A 20,906-nucleotide genomic window follows, 5' to 3' on the forward strand; every position below is an offset into this window, starting at 1 on the left:
TTAGTAATTACTCCTCTTTTCTATTTAAAGAGCGTTTATTATATACTTAACCTTTAATATTAATTTTAGTTTATTAACTTATAATTAATAGTAGAGTTAATTACCTACCTTACTCTTAACTATTTTGCTTAGCCTCTTATTTCTTATAAGCAGAGTTTTTATATTAAATAAGTAAATAAGAGATTATTTTATTTTTAATAACTTTTAATTACTTTCTTTTTTACTAAGTTAATATTAATAGTAAATAGCTGCTTTAAGCTTATTTAATAATAACTACCTATATATATAGTGTGTAGTATATTTTACTATAAGATTTTCTTATTATTTAATTACTAAATGCTAACTACTAATTATTAGCTATAAGAGAATTTTTTACTATTTTTTACCTTTAATAACTTATATTCCTTCTATAATACTATTATATAGCTTTTTTGTTTTTTTTATAATACTGCTATACTATCTCTTTATCTTTAGGATTTTACTACTTTATTAATAATATTACTTATTAAACTTACTTACCCTCTTATTAATATTTACTTTTAGTACTCTTTTCTATATAGTTAACTAACTTTTAGTTTATTATAGAGATCTTTTTTAATTTTTATACTTCTATTTTTAACTATTATTAAGCTATATTAAGTTAAGTAAAAGTAATAGAGTAGTAAATTATCTATTAGATAAATAAGCTTTAGCTACTATAGTGTTTAGTAAGCTTTTTATAACTATAGTGTAGTAATCCTTACTTATAATTTAACTTAGTATTTTGCTCTATTAGGAATATTAATATTTACCTCTCTATACTTTTAATAACTTATATAACTTCTTAAATAACTATTATTAAGCTTTTTTAATTATATCTGAATTATCTATTATAGCCTTTCTAAGAAACCTTCTAGGTAACTTTTTAGCTTTTTTAGCCTTTTTAGTGCTTCTAGTTAATAATTACTCTATTTTTATCTCTATTAGAGTTTATAATATAATTAACTATAGTATTTAAAGTAAGCTTAGTAATATTAATATAAAATTAGATATTACTACTTAGGGTTAAGTAGCTTTATACTTCTTATTTAATATAGAGTGTTATTAATTTAATAGCTTTATTAGTTCTACCCTCTAAGGTTAAGCTTTTACTGATTTTAAAGATATATTAGAATTTACTTTTAACTACTATAATAGGGCTATTATAAAGGAATTTAGGGACTTTTTTATTACTAATAGGGTTTATATTATATAAGATAGTAAATCTATTATTTTTAATATTTATACTACTTTTTATTAAGACTTCTATTATTAGTCTAATAAGGATATTAATAATAAGATAGCTAAGTTTCCCTCTCTTAAGAAAGCTATTAAGGATATTAACTTCTTTAATAATATTAAGGGTATTAAGTTAGAGCTATTAGTGTCTTCTAGCTATACTTCTTTATATATAGCCTTATTTTTTAGACTAATTTAGTATAGATTAAGCTCTGCTAGAACCTACTAGTTAATTATTTTTACTTATCTAAGAGGCCTTAATATTAACTTTAATGTTAAGGAAGTTTCAAGCCCACCTAGTAGGGGTTTTCACAGTAGGGGAAAAAGCAGTAAAAGCACCTCAGTTAGTGCCTAGTCCAGTAGCTTCGCAGTATACATACCTAAGGGTCCAGAATAACTACCCACGCTAACCCTAACTCGCTAAGCGAAAGCATCTGGGCTAGACGTACATACTATTATAGCTATTAGCCTCGTTAACAATAGCTTCGTTGCTAGCAAGGTTAACAGCCTCACCCGCGTAACTCACAAGCGAGATATATACTAGAGATAGCTTTATAAGGTCTTCAGCTACAGAAAAGCTTATCTTAGCCACATACTTAAGACGCCGCTCGCACTAAGCCTTAAGCTTATTCCTCACCCTATAAGTAAACCACCTAGATTCCTACACCTTCACAATATATTCCATCCTACCTAATCTATAGGATCTTATGCTGTAAGGCTTTGCTTAAGGCACGCCCTAAGACACTAAGATCGATACCAACTATAGGGCTAAGCTTATAGCAATTAGTAAGATAACACCTTTTAATATATAGAGCTCTAGGGACTAGATAGTTATAGCTAGGTCCTACTTTAAGGTCCTAGAAGCTAACTTTAGTAGTAATAGCGTAGAAGCTACCTACCTACTTTAGTAAAGCCTCTCGCTTAATAATATAGACGTATTTGCTGCTAATCCTAGTATTTACACCTACTTTAATAACATCCTTAGTAGGGTAGTATAGCTAGTAAGTTAACCAGGCTAACTACTACTTAATATCGCAGGTATTACTAATAAATATAGAATGCAGCGTAGGTGGCGGAAAAGACAGCTAAGCTTAACGATAGAGGGTGTGTATGAGGGTTAGTAGATAGGTTAGAAGGCTAGAGAAAGTCTATAGTAATTAAACCTAGTTAAAGTTATGAAGTTATTATCAAAGTGACGTTAAAGGTGATGAGATTGTTAATAATGGCGCACTTAAGCGTGTGTGGGGGAAATAGGGCTGAAGAGATGGCGATCTGTGGGACTGTCTGGCTAAGCAGAAATCTAGGGCGATCATATAACTAGTAGGCCGTTAGCTGAAGGGTGAAGTTAGAGGTCGTTGTAGTATAGGTTCCAGGTAAAAGTCACAGTAGCTAGCCAGAGGCCAATATTAACTTTAATAAGGGTAATATATTTAACTTTATTATGCTTAATTAGCTATCCTCTTATTAACTTATAGATCTTATAAAGTTATATAATAATAGTATATAATTTAAGGGTAATATATATAATATTTTTAACTTTAAGCTTTTAATTTTTAAGGATTTTTACGTTAAGGTTAGTATTAATTAGTTTTAGATTTTAGGTACTTTCTCTATTATACTTAAGGGTAAGGTATTTAATTACTATTATAATAAACTTTATAGTAATAATATACTTATTAACTTTACTAGATTAGTTACTAAAATTAAAGCTTATTTTAAAACTAAAGAGTTATATTAAGTATATCTCTCTAAGTAGTATAGTATTATTTTTAACTATATAATTCTTAAGAACTTTAATAAGATTAAGATAGAGTGCTTTAAAATAGTTTTTAATAAATTTATTACTATTTAGTATGCTCTCTCTACTATTTATTATTCTAATAATACCTTTTATAATTAGGTCTTTAGTATTTACTAAGGTGTGCTTAAGTATAATTATACTTTTATAAACCCTACTAAGGATTATAAGAGTGTTACTAATTAGCTTAGATTATCTATTAGTATTATAATATAAAGTTAGGCTTATAAGTATTTTATAATAAATTTAGCTTTAGTTAATAATTAATATTAAACTGATTACTAATATAATAGCTATAGCTATAGCTTTTAATTTAGCTGTTATTTATATATACTTTATAGTTAATATTACTTTTAACCTATACTTCTTAAATCTAAGAAGAAGTGCTATATTTATAGTAAAATAGGCTACTAGTTAATAAAGTATTTTACTAAAGATTACTATAAGGTTTTTAATTGTTTTAAGTAGATATATATTAATAAGGATATTTCTACTCCTACTTTTAATTACTTTCTAGTATAGTATGAGGGTATTAAAGGTATTAATAACTTTCCTATTAATAGCTATAATAAGGATATATTAAACTATTTTAGTATTCTTAATATTAATAATTTTAATACTAAAGATAGCTAGTATAGATTAGAGGGTTTAAATAATAAAAATTAATAATTTCTTATTTCTTATTTTACTAGTATTATTTTTAATAGCTTTAAAGTTACTAATATATTAAGTAATAATATTACTTTTTATGCTATTACTAAGTAGGATTAATATACTATAATTAAGCTTAAAAAATATACTTTATAGTTCTCTTTTAAGGGAAAGTATAAGTTAATAATCTTTTAAAGTATTCTATTTAATATTAATACCTTTAAATATTTAATAGTAAGCTAACTTTAGGTCCTTATATTTTAATAATTAATATTAAACCTTAAAGTTAACACTATAAGAGTAGCTATTATTAGATTTAGCTTTAGTAACTCTATCTACTTACTAAGATCTATTAAAGTTCTTATACTACTTAGTCTTATTACTTTTTATATTATACTAATAAATATACCTTTTCTATATTATTTTTATAATATAGATAAAATAGAAGTTATATTTAATAACCTTAATAATATTATAAAGTAGAAAGACCTTAGAGTTTTAGTTATCTATAAATAGGGGTATCCCTAGATACTTCTCTAATAAGAATAGTTAATTACTTACTACTACTTTAGTAAGGTTAAATTTTAATAACTTTATTACTATTTTAGCTACCTATTAGTTATTAGATTTTAATATATCTTTATTAAAGCTAGGTATAAAGTTAATAAAAACTTTCTTACTTATCTAACTAAAGTTTACTAATATTATTAACTTTATACTAGTTAACCTAAAAGGTTTAGATTTACTTTTTATAATAACTATAAGTTTAATTATAAGATCTTTATAGATATTATATATCTTAATAGTAATAAACTAATGCTTTATATTATTAATAGTGTTATTAGCTTTAATATAGCCTGTTTCTTTAAAGATCTATTAGCTTAATATATTTAGGAGGCTTTATATATATACTAGATTAATATATATTAAGGCTTTCTAAATTTTATTATTATAGATATTAATATTAACTTCTATAGCTATAAATTTAAGTATACTATTTATATTCTAGTGATTACTATTAAAGAAGTCCTTATTAAGGCTTATTATAGTATTAGTAAGGTTAAATATTATTATACTATTTTATACTATACTTATAATATTATTTATACTAAAGACCTTTTTATCTCTTATAAATAAGCTTTATAGATAACTATTAAGACTATTAATAATACTATTAAGCTTAATAGTTTAATCTTAACTCTACTTATTTTTAGTATTTACTCTTAAGTAACTAAGGATTTAGTGTTATTTTTAGGTATTATTAAGCGTTAAGAAGCTATATAAAAGGCTACTAATAAACTCTACTATATATATACTAAGTGTTAAGTCTTTAATACTCTTATTTTCTATAATAGCTTAAGTATATTATTAATATTAGCCTTCTTACTATAGTTAGATATTCTTATATAGCGTAAGAATAAAGGTTAGGCTAGCTTATATAAGCTTCTCTTTATTAATAGGGAGGATTATATATTTAACTTATTTTATAAATTAAGAACGTTTTAGTTAACTTATATTAAGCTTTTTTATAATAACTTAGATAAAAATATTACTAATACTAACTCTCTATTAAATACTTTTAAGGTATTAGTAATACTAATAAAAGAAGACTAAAGAGGATTACTAGTATTAGTATTATTACTATTATACTGATATAGCTAGCTTTATAAAAGAGAAGAACGCTTAAAACTACTTCTAAGTAAGCTATACTAAAGTTTATAAAGATAGATATTTATAGTAAAGATAGTTAATATTAACTCTACTTCTAGTATTAACTTTATATTAGAGGTTAATAATATTAATACTACTATTACGTTCTTTACTATTAATAAAGTCTTTATAACTAATAAGGAATATACTAACCTTAACTTAGCTATATAGCTCTATAAAGTAGGTAAGATTAATATATTTAGCTACCCTTTTAAGTAATCTAATAAGGCTAAAATTAAGGGATTTATTAATTAAAGTATCTTTAAGATAGTTATATATAACTCTATTAAGTATATAAATATCTATATCTTCTAATTATAAATAGTTAATAAGATTAAAAGTAAGAATATTAATAAGCTTTATGAGAAGTCCTGCTTTGTTATCTAAGAATATACTAATAATAATAAAGAAGTAATTTTAATATAATCTCTAATAATATAGTATATAAGCTAACGCTTTATTTTTACTATTACTTTATAGTTACTACTTTTTAGTAAGATCTTCTAGCTTTATAATATAATATAGGTATATATTTAGTTAGTAATAAAACTTAATAGAATAATCTTTATATATTTACCTATTTAGATTTATAATTAGTACTTAGAAGGTATTATTATAAGAGTTATTAAGCTGTTTTATAGTATTACTAAGGTTAGTACTTATTAGTAGGCTATATATAGCTATTATTATAGAGAAGTTCTCTAGATAGTTATTTTAAGCTATAATTCCTACTTTTTAGTCCTTTCTGCTATTAACTCTGATTTTATAGTTATTAGTATATAAACTGATAATATTTTAGGCTTTACTAATATTAGTTTTTTAGCTTATAAGGATGAGGCTTTAATTAAAGCTTTATTTATAGTAAAAGCTAAGTAATAACTTATTATTAACTAATTATTAATATTTAATAGTAGTGTTATTAGTATTAATAAGTTAGGAACTATTATCTTCTATTAGAAGGGTTAAAGTAAGAAGCTTGCTTTTATTAATACTAATACTACTTTTAATATTATTAAGAAGTAATATATTAAATAATGCGTATATAGAGTGTATATTACGTTAATCTGCTAGCTTAAGGTATATTATAATCTATTAACTGCTATTTAGTATTAAGACCTTTTGCTTAATAATATTAAAGCTTTTAATATATAACTATAGTAGTAGATAGCTTTGCTAGTATAAAGGTTAATATTTATACTTATTAATTTATTAACTATTAAACTTTTTGTTTTTATTAATAGCTTATTTGCTAATAATGCTGACCTAATATTATAGCTTAGTTTTGCTATTATTCTTATTAATAAGACTCTTTTTAATAAGAATAAGTTTATAATTAATAGTAATATTATTTATTTTAGTTTAATAAAGAGTAAGTAAGTTATTTAAAGTGTATTAGTTTCTAAAGTCTATAGTATAGTTACTAGTATTAATATAGCTTATACTATCTTTATAACCTTTTAAATAATTACTAAACAGCTTAACTTACCTCTAATATTTATTATTATTTATACTAATTTATATTTACTATATAAATACTTTATTAAGTTAGGTATTATAAAAGAGAAGTGTTTAATAATTAATATTATAGCTTTATAGTAGTTATATAAATATTATAAGCTATATAAAATATAATAGATTAATAGTGATAATAACCTTACTAATATTTTTACTAAAGTGAAGCCTAACTAATACTTTATATACTTCCTTAATATAAACTTAGTAATAATATAGATAGAGGGATAGGTTATATAGGCCTAAGTAGTGCTAATTACTAGCATTAGTTTAGAGTAGGATTAAGTAATAGTTATAGAGTAACTACTATAGTAGGGGTTATAGGTAATTACTATAATTACTAGTAATTACTGCTCTTTACGTTATATATTATTTAATAACTTCTTTTTGAATTATATTATAGTTACTATTAATTATATTAATACTAGTAAAAAGAGAAAGTTGCTAGTGTTAGTAATACTAGCTTATTATAGTGTTAATTAAGCTAGGCGCGCTTTATATAATTAGTGATTATATAAGGTGCTAGCCTCTGCGATTAATGCTGTAATTACAGCTACTACCTCTAATGCAGTTAACCTTATATATATTACTACTAATGCAGTTAATATAATATGATATTTGCTGCCTATAGTGCCCTACTAGCTAGCTGGTCTTATGAGACTAATAATTACTTTAAAAGATAAATTAATATATAAAATACTAGAGATTAATATATCCTCTATAATAAGCTTAACTAATAAAATAATAGCTAATACTAAAAAAAGAGCTATAGTTTTAATAGTTATTTTATTATTACTTCTACTTTCTATTTTAGTTTTAGCTTTTACTTTAGCTTTTATTTTAGCTTTATTATAAGTTTTAAAGGCTTTTTAGAGTATAGTTCTCTTAAGAATAAGGATAATTTAGTAGATAGTTAGCTAAATAATTAATAATATAAATATTATAGTATAGAATATATAGTTTTATCTATACTTTTATATATAGTTTTAAGGAATTAAAACTTTAATATAGAAATAAATAGTAGTATAAAGATATATAGTTTTTTTTTTTTTATAAAGAGTATATTTACTTCTTTATTTTATATTAAGTATATATATATTAAGCGATATACTTTATTAAATATTTTATAAATAAAATAAGTAAATCTTATTATTTAGTAGTAATAGCTACTCTTTTTCTTAATTTTTAACTTTTAAAACTTTTATTTCTATTTAGAAGTTAATAAATAATATAATAACTTAATTAGAACTATAAATTAGAGATATACTCTACTTATATTTTTAGTATAATTTATAAATAAATAGAGGAATAAGAGTTATAAACTATAAATTATATATCTCTTTAGCTTTTTTATTCCTTATAAACTTTTTACTTTTTTTAAACTTATTAGTTTTAACTTTTATAAAATAACTTAAGTTAGTAATTAATTTATAGGAATAATAAAATAAAGTAAAAAGTTTATAATAATAAGAGAACTTTAAAATAATAGAATAGAAATAAAGTAATTTACTTTTAAGTATAAAGCTTTTAAGCTCTAAAAAAACTAGAAAAGTATTATTACTTTCCTCTTTTTTTTCTCTCTCTCTTTTTACTTCTTATTAATAAAAGTAGTTCTTATTTTAGTTATTATAGCTATATATTTAGCTTTAGTCTTTTTAAAAAATATCTAAATAATATAATTAGTATTAAAAATAGGATTATAATTAAATAATAAGTATTATAATTACTATATAACTATATACTTATATATAGATATAAAATAAGTAATATATATATTAATTATAATATAAATAAAAAAAAGAAAATTAAGAAATAAAAATAATATAAGAGATATTATTATTACTATTATTTTACTACTTTAATAACTACTTTAACCTTCTTATTTAAGCTAATAAAAAGCCTCTATTTCTATTAAGTAAAATAGTAATATTAATTACTATTTTAATACTTATAATCTTAATTATAATAAAAAATATATAAAAGAAAAAATTATTTTCTTTTTTATAATTTAATAATAAAGCTATAAAGTTATTTTTTTATTAGTTTTTTTTATTAATTACTTCTTTTTATATCTATTTATAGTATTTTATATATATATTTAGATTTTATAGTATTAGTTATATAAAATTAAAGTTTTTAAGCTTTTTTAAACTTAGAGGAGTATATTATAATACTTTTAAATATCTAAAATAGTTTTATATTTAGAAGAAAGTATAAAATAACTTACTTTTAACCTATTTATTTAAACTAATAATATTCTAATATATTAGGATTTATAGCCTCTAGCTGTTTACTATGATTTTTACCTACTTAGAGCGATAAACCTCCTAACTTTACGCTTCCTAATAATATATATAGCTTTCAGTTATGTGATTGTAACTCTCCTAACCTCAGCTGCACTTATATATACATATTAGTTAATAACTTCACTATCTTTAACTTCACTTTAGTAATAATATAGTTTATAATTACTTAATTACTTAATTACTAACTATTAAACTATTAACCTATCCTCTCTCTTATATATTACTTATGCTACTATTAAATACTATCCCTATTACTGCTTTGCTATCTGCTATTCTTCTTATTTAATTAGGCTAGCTAACGCCTTTATAGCTATGCTATTATTAGTAACGCTCTCTCTATTAGTTAGTGTAAAGCGTACTTACTGATATTTATATGTTGTTTCCCTAAAGAGTATTTAATATTAGCTTACTACTTAGAAGCCTTATTAGGCTTATGCTAGGGCTTAAGCTATATCTATCTTAGTATTATAGAAGGTTTATATAAAGAAAAGCTACTCTTTAGGATAGCTAGAGATATATATAGCTTTTATACTAAGGTTATTAAGTCTTCTTATTATTATAATTACTTAGTAAATAAAGTCCTCTAGAGGGGTATTACTAAAAGTTCTATTTAATATAACTTTAATAAAGCGTTTTTAATTAGGGATAGAGTATATATTAAACTTAAAGGTTTTATTTAGTATATAGATATTATTCTATATAGTAATATCCTTAGTTATATTCTTAAAGAAGGGTGTACTTTATATAGGGTTAGTATTCTTATATTCTTTATATAGTGTAGATATTATAAAAGATTTATTATAGGTTAGTAAGGAAAAAGAAAAGGGAAAAGTATAAAGCTCTATATATAGTAGTAGAGCTTTTTATACTTCTAGCTATGAGAACTTCTTATAATAACCTCTTTAGTTAAGGAGTTATCTCTATTTAGTAGTATTACTAAGCTATAAGAGCCTTAGTAACCCCTTTAGTCTTAATATAATTAGCCCTACTATATGTAGTGCTACTAGCTTTATACTATGCGGCTAGCGTTATTACTATTCTATTAGTCTATTTAGCTAGAGTGTGTATTTAACTTTATATAAGGTTTGCTTATTAGTAGGAATATATAGGGTTTTTGTACTGTTTTCCTTAATTAGTAGAGGGTATAGGTTAAAGTGCCTATATAGTGTTTCTAGAATTATGCCTGCGTATAGGGTGAATTTTGCTGTAGTCTTTTTGCGGGGGGGCTGCGTTGTAACTATAAACTTAATATTAGGATCTACTCCTTAAAAAACCTTTTATATTAAACTCTAATTTAGAAGGAATTAAGCTGTTTTATTCATATAAATACTATATATACGTTATAGTTAGTTTACAATAAATGTTAAACCCTCTTCTCTAGTATTAACCTTAACTTTGATTATACGTCAGGCTAATTCTATTGTTTAGCAATAGATTGATTGCCTAGGGGGTTGTAGAGTGAATAGGGCTGTGGATTAGGCAACTGCCTGAGCTCTTTAGGGGTTAAATAATTAAATAATTAATCCCCTGTTCTTATAGGCAATAATGTGTTTGATAATTCAGGATACTGCAGGCAATGGAAAAGCGTGTTATAAGAGTTGGTCAGTTATAGCTGGACAGTTTAGGCATCTTCCTCGACAGACGGTACACGTCCAATACCTACATGTAGTGGAAAGACCATCAAGTTGTCGTCAGCATCGAGATGACACATAATCAAACTACCTTACCATAAGATCTCACAGTTGGAACCAGCGTAGGGGTTGCTAAAAGACAGTGAAATTCTTTTATCCGCCTACGTATCTTTAAATTATAGTGATCTCTGCGTTAGACAGCACCTTAGCTATTATTATTCTCCCTCTACGTTATTCAGTCAGTACAACCCAGTCCTCGCCGGCATCGGCCTTTGGCTCGACTCGCATGGACGGTTTCTCCAACACTCCTACGGGCTTCAACATGTACTCATCGCTCCAAGCTGCACCGCCAGCTTTGTTCCTGTCAGCAAAAAGGCAAATGCACTTTGTTGAGTGAGATTACTTACTCCGCCACTGCTCGGGAGAGCATCCCGGGATTCCATCAGCCAAGTGAATGTGGCCGAAAGCGTTGTACCGACACCCAAAGGCTGTGATGGTGATATCATGCCTCCCGCCATCTAGTTCCCCTAGATCCAGAGCTCTGGGTCGAAGTGCGATGTGGTCGCTCTGTTCCTTGCCCCATTGAACCTTGACCACAGGCGTGGCAAAATGTGGGATCGAAAGGGTGACGTTGGACCGCGTGTTGAGCGAGAAGCTGCAGTTGTAAGTCATGTTTCCTGCGTAGAACGGATGTCCCTGCGCGACGACGTCTCCCCAGCCTAGACTCTGTCGGCGTTCTCGTACAATCGGCCTGTTGTTCTTGAAATCTATGCTGAAGCTGCCCAGCAAGTAGATCCTCTCTAGGTTCGTCAAGACACCAAACGGCATGCTGAGCTCAATGACGTTCTTTCCCTTGCGGATGGCCCTCTTCGGCACCGGCACAGTCTTGATGTCCTCATCGACCCACCACGACAGCTTCGCGTCGTACACGGGCAGCTTATGACCATTGATTGTGATTCTGGCGTTTTCGGGGTTCTCCATCGCCAGGTAGGTAGGTGTTTTGATAATGAGCTCTGATTCGAACTCGAAGCGGAGATCAACATAGACCCTTGGCAAGCGTTTTGATGGGGGCACACTCCATGGCTGTTTCCATGCCATGCCTTTTGCTGGCAGTCGCAGCCGGGACCGGATCTCGTTGTCAATTTTAAGAATCTCTTGGCGATTCGAGTCTTCCCATGGCTCATCGTCGATTCTGTAGCAGGCGTAGTCCAATAGCAAGACGTTTGGCTCGGATAACACCACTTCCTCGAGTTTCAGCTCGACTGACTCCGCTTTTGGTGGTGACAAAGTCACAGCGCCGGCAACATCAACGAAGGAGAGCTTTTCAGCTGGCACTGCAGATAGACGGAGCAATAGGCTGGAACATCCTTCAAACCTGTGGTCGAAGACTGTCCAGCCTCCGTCAATTTCTGCCTTGAGCTGATGCGTTGAGCCCTTGAATGTGTCCAAGACTTCAACTTCCCAGTCGCCTTTGATCTTGACCGTGGTATCGTGGGGCTTGCTACGGTCCGTATTGCAGATGAAGACAAATCTTTCTTCGCCATCTTCACGCATCTGATAAAGCAGAGTTTGTGCCGGCTTTCCATCCTTCACTTCAACGGCCACATCCCGGTTCTCGGAGAGGTTGTTCAATATTTCAGCCTGATCCCATGCCAACTTCGTACAGGGCTCAATGTCCAGGCTCAAATCCGGGGATACGGCCTGGGCGTCAACTAGGCTTGGCCCATTACCAGCGATAATGACCTTGCCCCCAGCAGCGGCGAACCTCTTGACAATGCTGAGCGTAGTTGAGCGAATGGTTCTCAGCTGAGGTAAAATGATCACATCGTAACTACAATGGCCAACTTTCAGTGATGCAGACACATCCTCTCCGATCTGACTGGGCAACAGAGTCTCGGAGATAAAGTCAAAGTCGACCAGCCCTTGAAGCAGCCAGTTCGTCAACTCAGCGAAGTACTGATCCCGTCGCCCGAGTTCGTCATCGCCACTGTTGTTCGGTCCGAAACAAAGCCAAGCGCTTTCGATGGGGTGAATGACGGCCACTCGCGTCACGGCGCGCCCGCGGGTCATGGCGACGCCGACTCTGGCGAAGTGGTCTTCGATATACTTGTACTCCTTGTACCACGGGCTCTGATAGTTGATGCTCGCAGGAAAATCCCGCTTTGCCTCGCCCGCCATGCTGTACCAGCTCAAATGCTGTACTCGGAACGTGATGCCGAGGGCGGCCTGCCAGTCTCCACAGCCCTTGTGTCCCTCAAAGCTGAAGTACCAGTGCGTGCAGCCGTAGATCTCGCTCATAGCCCCGCGTATCCCGTTTTGGCGCGCGACGCTGGTGCATTGTTTCGCGGTGTTGTACTCTACCCCGTCGTTGAGCAGGTCCATTCCGGGCAGTGACTGATTTCGGTAGCATCGCATGGCCTCGCCGTGGGCGGTTGTTTGTAGTCGGAGTGTCGGCTCTTCCATCATATGACCATTCAGAAGAATATTATTCTTCTTGCACCAGGTGCTGAGAAGTTCAAGGAACGAGGTGACGAAGCGCTCACTTATGTGGTCATGGAAGCGGCAGCGCCTCCACAAGGGCAATCAAAGCAATTTTGACCCCTATACTTATTAACTTAGCTCTTTTTTTTAGTGTTTTTGATTACTTAGCTAATATACAAACAAAACAAATCAATTACTATATAAAACTACATTATACCTATTTAAAGCTATTTATACTATTCCTAATAGCTTAAAGTTATTATTAAGTAGTATAACCCCCCTCTTTAGCTAGTTCTTTATTAGCTAGAGACTCTCTATAATACTAGGCTTTATTAAGAGCTTCTATAATATAAGGGTTAACTTAGCTTAGCTAAAAGCCCTCTTATAGTTAGTAGATATTATAAGAATAGCGAGGATATTAATCGCTAGCTTAAAGAGTACTAAGTATATCTCTAAGTAGTCTAGCTACTACTTAAGGGGATTATTAATAGCTTTAGGGGGGTTTTAGAAGTAGAGATTAAGCTTATTAACCTAAAGTAGTATATAGTAGTACTAGCTATTAACTTACTACTAGTAGTAACTATTATTATTATCTTAAGCTTTAATATTAATAGGGATAACTACTAGCTACCTATCTAGTGCTAATACTACTACTTCTAGCTTAAATTAATAATACTACTTATTAAAGAAATCTCTAAAGCTTTTAAGAGCCTTATTAACTTATCCCTCTTAGTATTTATAACGCTATATATCTTATAAGTATAAAATACCTAATAATAGATATAAGATTAATACTATAGAAAATAATAATAACTCTTTTATCTTATTATAATATAAAAAAAACTTCTACTATATTAGTTTAATACTAATATAGAAGAAGAACTACTACTTCTTATTAAAGGAGTTAAATTATAAGGCTAATTATAAAGCTAGTAATATTTAGTTTTTATAAATATAAGTTAAGAGGGCTTATATATAAAATTAGTTATATTAACCTTAGCCTAAATATCTCTATAACTACTATAATTAATCTTTAGTATTATTATTAATAAATAGAGAGATTATAGCGTTATAATAGTCCTTTTAGTTAATAAGATATAAAAAAAATATTTTATACTTATTATAACCTCTTAAAGTTAACTATAACTATTATTAATACCTTAGCTTTTATACCTCTTTATTTATTAGTAAAAAAGCTCTAAAATTATACTTATTTTACTTAAAATTTTCTAATCTTCTAAGAATAGAAGGTTTTCTTTAGAGATATATTACTTAGTATTATTATTATTATTATTTAAAAGTATAAAAGCTTAAATCTCTGTTTTTTTCTCTATAGCTCTCTAGATTATAAGATATATACTATTCTAGTAAGTATTATTATTTAGGATAAAGAGGGCTTCTTAGTGTAACTCTAAGAAGATCTAGAAGTTAGAGTCTTTATTAACCTCTACTATAGCCTTTTAGTACTATTTATAGCGTTATAAGGATAACTAAATAAATTTAATAATATTATAAAGCTAGCTAATAGGTTTAAACTACTACTAATACTTTAGATTATTATTATAACCTTTAAGCTTATAGAACTATAACTTAGTATATAGAGTCTCCTTATTAATACTAAATAGGAACACTTAAGCTAAGAGATTAAGGATATAGCTATAACACTATATATATTAAGCTTAAACGTCTATCTCTATTATCTTTAGGTTTAGTTCTCTATAGAAAGCTTAGAAGTAGATATTATTATTTATAGTATTATTAAAGATAATCACTCTAATTTAATCTTAGATATAATAGTAGTTAATAATATTAATAAAGGTTACTATAAGGGTAGTATTACTATAATTACTATAATATTAATAGAAGGCTAGAAGATAGGATTATAGGGCACTATTAGTATTAATAAAGTAATTAATAACCCCTATAAAGGCGTAAATATTTAAGGATATCTATAAATTAAATAATAGATATATTTTTAACCTTATTACGTGAAGTTCTTTAATTACTAGGTTCTTACTATAGTAGTAGATATTATTAAAATAGTTCTAAATAGATAAATAACTCTATAGTATCTTATTAGTAATCTCTATACTATAATACTATAGTATTTACTAGAAGTAGGAGTTCTTAAAGTAAGTAAATAAGAAGTTAGTAGAAATAATTAAAGCTATATAGAGATTATATAGAGTAGTTATTTTAGCTTTAAGTATATTTATATAGCTAAGTTAGAGTCTCTTTAGGGAAAGTAGTATAGATATAGCTATTAATAATAATATTAGAATACTATTAAAGTCCTTATCTAACTAAGGAGAGATCTTATAGATTATATAGGTACTTTAGCCTTATTAAAGTGTGATTATTATAGAGAAAAAGCTTAAGTTAATATACTATAGTAAGTGCTTTTATAAAGCAGATATAGTAGTAATACTAAAGACTTTTAGCTAGCTTTTAGCGTTATATTACTAGTAACTCTAGTAGGACCCTACTATATATCTCTAAATAACCTTAATAAGGAAGTTACTATAATTTTAAATCTAACTAAATTAACCTTACCCTCTCTTATATAAAAGCTATACTTTAAGTATATATTATTTATTATTAATAATAATAGTTAGTAGGTTATTAATTATAGGATTTAGAGGGATAATAATAAGTAAAGTAATTATAATCTATATAGAGATATATAGGCATATAATAGTTAATAATATATATATATTATTAGTTAATAAGGAGGTAGTAGTAGTAGTTAATATCTTAACTTTAAAAATAAAAAAAATAATAAGAAGTATAAATAATATATATAAGCTAAAGTAATAAATAACTTTTAGAAATAGTATCTAATTATAATATTATTTATATTATTTAAACCACTATAATAACTTCTACTTCCTTAGAAAGTTTTATATTAATTAGGTATTAATTAGTATTATAAAGGCTATCTAAATATCTTTATTATTATATATAGTAATTAATAAGTTATTAATAGCGTTATATTTTAGTAACTAATTATACTTAAAAAACTAAAGTAGGGGCTGATCTATAGCTTCTTATTAGTTAATCTATAAATAATATAAGATATCAAATATTTCAATTTAATTAAGGGATATCGAATTAATCGATTAGGTGGTAGTGATAGCCTCACTTTGCTTGGTTAGGTTATTTGCGTTGTTAATTTACTTGCCCTTGTGGAGGCGCTGGGAAGCGGTAGCGTGTCAAACTTGGTGTGTCTCCTGGAAGGTCCCAGAAAAGCTCTGGAATCCCGCTGATCAGGTCGGCGTCGCTGCCAAACGCATCCTTGAAAGTATCGGGCAGGTCCTGCGTCCATGGCATGAAGACATCTTCGAGGCCGTCAGGGCTGGATAGTTGACTCTTGATGGCAACCTGGGGCTCGTCCGTAAAGATGCACGGCACAGTCGAGCCGAACCTGTCTCCGACCGCTGTCTTGTACACCTCATGAGTGCTCTCAATAAAGCGGCCCATGGCTTCAGTGCTCATTGTGTCGATGTACGTCTGGCCGTTGAACCAAGGTGACGGCGGATTGTGCTCGACGTAGGCGTACCATACCCTACCCCCAGGATCGGCATCCTCCTCATTGTCCAACTTTCGGCTTGATATGAGTCGTCCATTTTCATCCAGAGTAACTGAGAATTTCGCGAGGAGGTATCCTTCCTCACTTCGGCATGGTTTTGCCGAACTTGGAGAGCATTCACTAGAGGATGTCAGCCAGCTTTCATCACCAGTTCTCAAATAACAAACCCTTCTAAGTCGACAGTCCCATAAGGATGAAGCGTGAACAAGATGTGCTTAGTCTTGTGTTCAGGGTACTGTTCAATCACCTTGCCCCCAGCAGCCCCGGACGGCCATCTGTCATCGTCGTATCTAAATGAGAATTAGCAATTCCAGCCCATCGTCGTTGGGTCACATGCGTCTCACAAGCAGGCGAGCATGCCTTTGCTCTCGGCGTAGTCGACGCAGTCCCGCACCCGATCCATAAACTCTGGGCCCATGTAAGCGGTGTCAAGTCCGGTCCGTACATGCATGTGAAATCCACCCATGCCCATTTCTTCGAGGTAGTCGATTTGGCGCAGCAGCCTCTTCTTTTCCAACGTCCCGTTCCATGCCCATAATGGGCACCCGCGATACTCTGTTGTTGGGCTCTCGAACAGGTCCTGACTGAATGGCATGGTGCTTTTCGGGTACGTGAGTGGATTCGGCCTCTCGCCGCCGGACTCCGGTCCGTTCCCAGGGGTTGTCGGCCGATCATCCTCAATGTCTACGAACGAGGATTCCATGTTGACGACATTCGAGTTTGAGGGTTTATCTCATGGCCAAATTGAGGATGAAACTTCTAGAGCAATATTGAGCGTGAAGAAAGAGGTCCATTCGCCCTGCAGGTTTACACATCTGCGGACTAGTACCTGTGATCTCATGACTTGTTTCAACCTAGCGCGGGTCCCCCGCACAAGCATGTGCGAACATTTCGGCTGGAAACGGACACTAGCTGTCGCTGACTGAAAACAAAAACCTTTTTTCAATTTCCCAACCCTGTTTTCTAGCTGGGTCAAATTTCCATGTGGCATAATTTCCGAGACAATAGACATCTTTGTCTGCGAATGGGGCATTTCACCTCGCGAGCGTTTGCAGATCTACGAGACGCTTCATTTCAGGCACAACCAACCCCGCCAATTACGTAGCGGTTCACGATTCCGTCGCCCAAACATTCCTCAGCTCCTTGGCTACGTCGCGGAACTTCCTCGGCTGCTTGCCAGTCACTGCTAGGACGACGCTGTTCGTCCGGTTCTCGCTCCCATTCTTGATGTTCGTGTCCATGGCACCCATCATCTCCGCGTAGTCCTGCGGCAGGCCGTAGTTTACGTATCGATCCTCGAGCCCCTCTCGTGAGAGGTTCTTGTGTATGATTTTGCGACCGAGCACTTCGGTTAGAATTTCGGCAATCTGAACACCAAAGTTAGACATCAATGGCCTCTGTTAACGGACCTGTTGAACACGTACGTCATCGTAGCTTAGTAGCTCCGACCCCAACAGCAGATATTCGTCGTTGGGTGCGTCATCTTGTAGAAGCAGCTGGAATGCGCACGCAGCAATATCCTCGGTCGCGATCCATGGAATTTTTCCGTCTGCTGTGGCGGAGTAGACAGTGCTTTCGTCCTTGATGGAATTGATGTGATTCAGCTGTTCAGCAAAGTTCTCTGCCATTTCATTAGCATCCATCTCATCTTTTTCAGTTGACTTGTACTCACGTTGGAACCATGTCGGTCGCAGCGCGGCCCATTCCACCTCACCCCTGTCACCAAGCTCCTTCAGGTACGCATGCGGCCGACTCATCGCGGGGCCATTGATATCTGCCTCCATCGGACTTCCACTCAAGAGAATGAACCGCTTGGCCTTTCCAGCCAGCCGCGCCTGGTCAATAAAGGACTGCATTGGGGGCAGCATGTCGAGCACGGGCGGCGCTACGAGGAAGACGCTTGTTGCGCCGGACTTCAAGGCCGCGGCCCACGTCTTCTCATCGGCCCAGTCGAAGGCGATCGGCTTGACATTTTCGGCCCCCGGCTCCGTGGTGGATGCGCCGCTCCGGGAGGACTGGTAGGTGGGGGTATCGGTGTTGGCCAGGAGCTTGGTGATTTGCCGGCCAACTTTACCGGTGCCACCTACGATGAGAACCGTCTGTTGATTGCTGTTGGGAGACATGGTGAGATTTTCCCCGGCGGGTTGGTGTGAAATGAACGATTGTGAAGGTGCACACGAGATGGAAGATGTCTACCTAATATGACGCCAGATGCTGCTGTATGCGATCATACTACCACGGTAACTGGGGTTTTAGCGGAGGTAAGAAGATCGCCCGCGGCGGACTTAAGCTCGCTGTCATGCCTATCCCACACGGTCATCGAAGGCGACCAGAATCCTTCAGACCCGCAATCTATCCGACGGGTTAAGACTGACAAACTCGAGGTACAATCGGGCTTCAGGTTGTTCCTTAGTGACCTCGATTATAAATCGTGGCGTGATCGCGCGGTACGGATCGTACAAAAGTCCTTTTTGACGTGCTGGCAGTATCAAATTGTCACGGGATTGGCCATGTCGAGAAATGAACATGCAAGTCATCGATCGTGTCATCATTACCAGCTTCAATAGCGATCAATACGGAATTATCAATTTGTCCATGCTTTGGATATTCGTGAGGTTGAAAATGCAACTTTTGGGGTATTCCTCAGTCAACTGTAAGACCCCACCCCAAGCAACAAAATCCCCCCACAACTAATAACGCAATTTTCATGTATTTAGACCCTCACCACAATAATTATATTTTAATATATTGCTAAATATCTCTATTAATCTGCAATAATAATATATAATTTTATACTCTCCTTATTATTAGAAGAATCGCTATTAATTAATACTACTTCTAACTTAATTAGATAGTTCTAAACCTCCTATTACTTCTTCTAAATATCTTTAATAATTATAAATTACTTATTTAGTTTTAGCTTAACTTTTCCTCTTAGTTTTAGCTTATATTTTTTAACCTAAGTTTTAAGTATATAAATAATCTACTAGTTATTAGCTGTAACTATATTATTAAGGTCTAATTACTTCCTAATTTTCTCTAGGAATAAGATATAGATAACTAGGTTAGGCTAAAGTTATTATAACCTCATTTTACCCCTTATATTATTATTAAATAACTATTTATATTATAGTAAATTAATAGAAGACTTTAGTATCTTTATAATATTATTCTTAAAACCCTCTATAATATCTACTAGCTTCTTATGCTATATAGGGGCCTTTAGAATATTAATTACTATAGGGGTATAAAAAAACCTACTTATAAGTAGCTTTAATATATTAATAGGCTATATACCTATTACCTTCTAGCTTACCTTAATAATATAAAGCTAGAAGGTATTACTATAAATATATAAATAGTACTAGAGGAAGTTTTACTTACTAATTAATACTAAGTTAAATATATAGTTATATTCCTCTAAATAATATCTATAAGACCCCTTTAGAAGCAAAAAAACTAATATATCTAGCAGCTATATAAAATATAATAAATAAGCTAATAAGCATACTAAATAAACATTATTAATATAATATTTCTATATAAACTTATTAGAGATATAGCTTCTATAGCTATCTATAATAAGAAGATGCTTAAAATATAATCTTTTAGCCTCTAAAGCTATTCTAAGTAAGAATACCTTCTCTAGCTACTTAATACTTATACTATTTAATATCTATCTATTCTTTAATAATATAAAATACTATAAAGTAAAATTTATAAGATCCTAAAGGAACTACTATTACTATATAGTTTTACCCTTAAAGATAATAAGTAAAAGTAAGCTTTACTTATTTGCTAAAATATACTTAATAATAAACGTCTAAATATAATCCTTAAAGCTCTAGATAAATATTAAAAGTTTTCTAGAATATCTTAGTACTAAATTATCCTTTTATATCCCTTTTATAATTCCTATTTTATCTATATTCTATTAAAAGCTTATTAATATCTTCTTAACCTCTAAAAGG

At 30.8% G+C, this 20,906-nt stretch overlaps 2 protein-coding genes across 2 annotated transcripts; both read right to left on the reverse strand.

Annotated features, from left to right (window-relative positions):
- Positions 1 to 11,096: 11,096 nt before the first annotated feature.
- Positions 11,097 to 13,328, reverse strand: CGCS363_v006257 (uncharacterized protein; the record flags this gene model as incomplete). The annotated part of the gene is made up of 2 exons (XM_036638106.1): positions 11,097 to 11,218; positions 11,273 to 13,328. 2 exons carry the CDS (start codon positions 13,326 to 13,328, stop codon positions 11,097 to 11,099), a joined length of 2,178 nt encoding a protein of 725 aa, XP_036496045.1.
- Positions 13,329 to 18,044: 4,716 nt separating this feature from the next.
- ifgF2 (Festuclavine synthase II) lies at positions 18,045 to 19,058 on the reverse strand (the record flags this gene model as incomplete). Its single annotated transcript, XM_036638107.1, has 3 exons — positions 18,045 to 18,302; positions 18,360 to 18,556; positions 18,608 to 19,058. 3 exons carry the CDS (start codon positions 19,056 to 19,058, stop codon positions 18,045 to 18,047), a joined length of 906 nt encoding a protein of 301 aa, XP_036496048.1.
- Positions 19,059 to 20,906: the final 1,848 nt, after the last annotated feature.

Source organism: Colletotrichum siamense, assembly GCF_013390195.1.
Source record: "Colletotrichum siamense strain Cg363 chromosome Unknown KSG_Cg363_contig04, whole genome shotgun sequence".
In the NCBI taxonomy this organism is placed as follows: domain Eukaryota; kingdom Fungi; phylum Ascomycota; class Sordariomycetes; order Glomerellales; family Glomerellaceae; genus Colletotrichum; species Colletotrichum siamense.